Consider the following 3266-nt stretch of genomic DNA (forward strand, 5'->3'; position numbering starts at 1 on the left):
GGTGACAGCGCGGCCGTGCAGCGGTACCGGCGCCTTCGAGCCTCCGCTCGGCGCCGCAGTGTACGGTCTTGGTGGCCGCCCCTGGCCGCCGGGACGCCGGCCAAACCCGCACCCTGCAGCCTGGTCCTAAACCGAGCCTGCATCCTCAGCCTGGTACACAACCCCAGCCTGCACCTTGCAGCCTGGCACCCAAAGCGAGCTAGCAGCTTGGCATCCTGCACGCTGTGCTCAAATCCAGACTGGCATCCTTGCAGCCTGGGACTGAGATCAACCTCACACCCTACAGCTTGCTGCCCCAAATCGACTTGCACCCTGCACTGAGACATCCTGCAGTCTGGTACCCAAACACAGCCCACACCCTGCAGCTTGTACCCAAAACTTGCCTGCATCCTGCTCAAATCGCCCTCATACCCCCCAGCCTGGCGCCTGCACCCAGCCCACTCCCTGCTTGTCCAAGCAGAGAGCTCAAGCTTTTGCTGTGGGGCACAGCGGGGGTCTGGGGAAGTGCTGTGGGCACGCATGGCACAGCAGTGGGATGCGATGCACTACGGGACTCCCCAGGCTACGTTCAGGTCACGGATGTCTGCACTACAGGGCCGGGAGCACCGCACAGAGCTGCTTCACCTCAGGCTTTTATCCAGCACCCACCAACTCTGCCCTCCAGTAATGCGCAACCCTGACAGCTCTAAGCACACCTGACACACGCTGGCCCAGCACCAGTGTCACTGTCAGGATATTCAGGGTCCCCAAACCCTCCCCACCACACAATTTCTCCCCTGCTTACAACAGGAATTTTGCTCCAGGCTTATTTCCAGCAGGACATGGGAGGGAAGGGCCCTCCATCCCATTTCTACCCTGGCAGGAGGCGGTGGCTGCACTGCAGGGATGCTTCATGCCTGCCTTGTTTAAGACAATGTCTTCTGCCAGCGGCCTTGCTTGCCCCCACCCTGGTAACAGCTGTGTGCACAGCAGGCTGAGCGCCACGGCTCGGTAGTCCTTAAAATAAACCTTAACAAGCAGGGAAAGGACGAGTTCCGCCCCCCCGTATATTTGTGCCTCAAAGGCATCAACGGCCCCAGACATTCCCAGAGCCCCAGACAAACGCTGAGCTGGTTAAATATTCATGGCTGACCCTTCCCCAGGACTGAGGCGAGCAGATAACAAAGGCCAACTTCTCATCAGAACAAAGTCAGGGTTGTCATCAACAAATCACTTAATGAGGATTAAAAATAATAAAAAAAATCAATCCCAGAGTGCTGTCCTTTATTTATATTTGAGAGTTAATCCTCTTTTATTTTGCATCTGTTTTTTTGGTTTTTTTTCTTTCCCCGTTTGTTTTTTACATTAAAAAGCCCCTGCTGGAGCTGATTGCTTCTGAACCATCAGACTGCTGGGGCTGCGGAGGGGCAGCTGTCACTGCTGCCAGCACACGCCCTGCCCAGGGCATCCACACCGGGGGACACAAAGCTGCAGGGCCCCTGGGCTCCCCAGTGCTGGGGAGATTTCTGCTGTTCTCCTGCAGTGGCCACCGGCTGTGAACCCCCAAGGGACCCTCAGGAAAGGCACAGCACCGCTGCCCCGCGTCTGGTGGCACTCGATGGGGCAATCTTTGGCTAAGGCATGTCCAGGAAGGCCCTGAGGATGCCCACCTGCAGCCACAGTCCCACCCTGTGCCCAAAGTGAGCCCTGAGAAGAGCCGGGGTCACGCTCTGCCGGCTCCGTCCCCTCTGTCGGGTGCCCTCACCCCAGTCCCACTCCGTGCCCGGAGGGTGACACCAAGCAAACCCAGCGCTGCCCTTAGGAGATAACGGTGCCCTGGATGACGGCCAGCAGCCGCTCCTCCCGCAGCACCCGGGGCATGGGGACGGGGCAGCCCATGGCCTCCCGCAGCCGCGCGAAGGCCCCGGCCCCGACCAGGTGCAGGCGCAGGGGCCCGATGCTGCCCTTGAAGCGGAACGACTTATAGATGGGGAAATCCTCCTGCAGGCAGTGGTCCAGCTGCAGAGAGGGAGGGGGAGCTGCCAGCGTGCATCTCAAATCTCTGTTTCCCTATGGAGCGGCTGCCACCCCCCAAAACCCAGAGCTACCCAGAGCCCCTGCTCTGACAGCAGACAGGGAAGGAGCCCTTTCGCCAAAAGCCTTCCCTGCTCGCGGGCTTCCGGCGCGCAGCGGGCACCGCCTGCGGGCTCCGGCTCTGCACATCGGCACAGCAGCCCCGGAGGAATCCCGCAGCCGGCGAGCACTGCCACCGCGTGGCGGCGGGGCGGGCAGGGAGCGCACAGCAGATCTGCATCCTGCCTGCCCCCAGCAAACTCCAAGCCCCCTTACCTTGTGGCGTTGCCCCTCCGACAGGTCCCGCAGGCCCCGCAGCTCCACGAATACCTCGTAATGGGGGGCACCGGCCCCTGAAGAGGCACCTGTGGTGGTGCCACCAGCACGTCACGGCCACCCGCAGCCACCAGCTCTTGAGGGTGGGTGACAGGAATGCTTTGGGGATGCTCACCCAGCAAGGTGCTCTCCACACAGACGTAGTCCACGAGACGGGCACCCGGCCACATGCCCACGGCACGGCACAGGCTGCGGCAGAACTGCTCCTCAGGGATGCTCTCGCCACGCACACTCAGCGTCTGGCTCTCCCTGCGGGCACAGCAGGGCTGGATAACCTGCACTGGCGGTGCCAGCAGCACCGTGCCCCCCCACAGCCTGCCTGAAAGTGAGGGCCACAGGGCTGGGGTGACTTCACCTGCGCACGGGCTCCACCACAGGGCACTGCTTATGAAAGCCGGCCACCTGCAGCACCTCTCCGGCACGGCACCTGTGTGGGCAGTGGGGGCATGAGGCTGGGGAGGGGTGCACAGCCCCCTAGTCCCACAGCAGAGCACCTGTACTCCCTAGGCCGGGCGGTGAGGATCAGTGTGTACTCGCGTCCCTCCCAAAGCTCTCCCAGCAGCACCGTGCGCTGCTTCTCCTCCTCATCGGCTGGGCAGGGCAGGAACTCACAAAATGCCCACTCTGGGCACAGCACAAAGCGAGGCGTGGGTTCCTTTGGCCACAGGTTGACACCTATCAGAGCTGGGCAGAGAGCGGCTGTGAGCTCCAGACCACCCTCCTCATCCCCTCCGCAGGGCACAGAGAGAAGATCGATCCCTGCGGGAGGGATGCTGCACCCCCAGCACTCACCTCCTGCCACCCGGTACCAGGGACAGTACAGGGGCAACCCCTCGCAGGCCTCCCGGCTCAGGGCATCGCAGTACAGCCGCTCCCCG

General features: G+C 62.2%; 1 protein-coding gene across 1 annotated transcript; it reads right to left on the minus strand.

Annotated features, from left to right (window-relative positions):
• Positions 1-1242: 1242 nt before the first annotated feature.
• On the minus strand, positions 1243-3265 carry GHDC (GH3 domain containing; the record flags this gene model as incomplete). Its single annotated transcript, XM_010724720.2, has 6 exons — positions 1243-1998; positions 2329-2417; positions 2504-2637; positions 2744-2815; positions 2883-3072; positions 3181-3265. Coding segments are annotated over 6 exons (771 nt in total), but the record flags the coding sequence as incomplete, so codon positions are not given.
• Position 3266: the final 1 nt, after the last annotated feature.

The sequence above is a fragment of the Meleagris gallopavo genome, chromosome 29 (assembly GCF_000146605.3).
Source record: "Meleagris gallopavo isolate NT-WF06-2002-E0010 breed Aviagen turkey brand Nicholas breeding stock chromosome 29, Turkey_5.1, whole genome shotgun sequence".
Taxonomy (NCBI): Eukaryota; Metazoa; Chordata; class Aves; order Galliformes; family Phasianidae; genus Meleagris; species Meleagris gallopavo.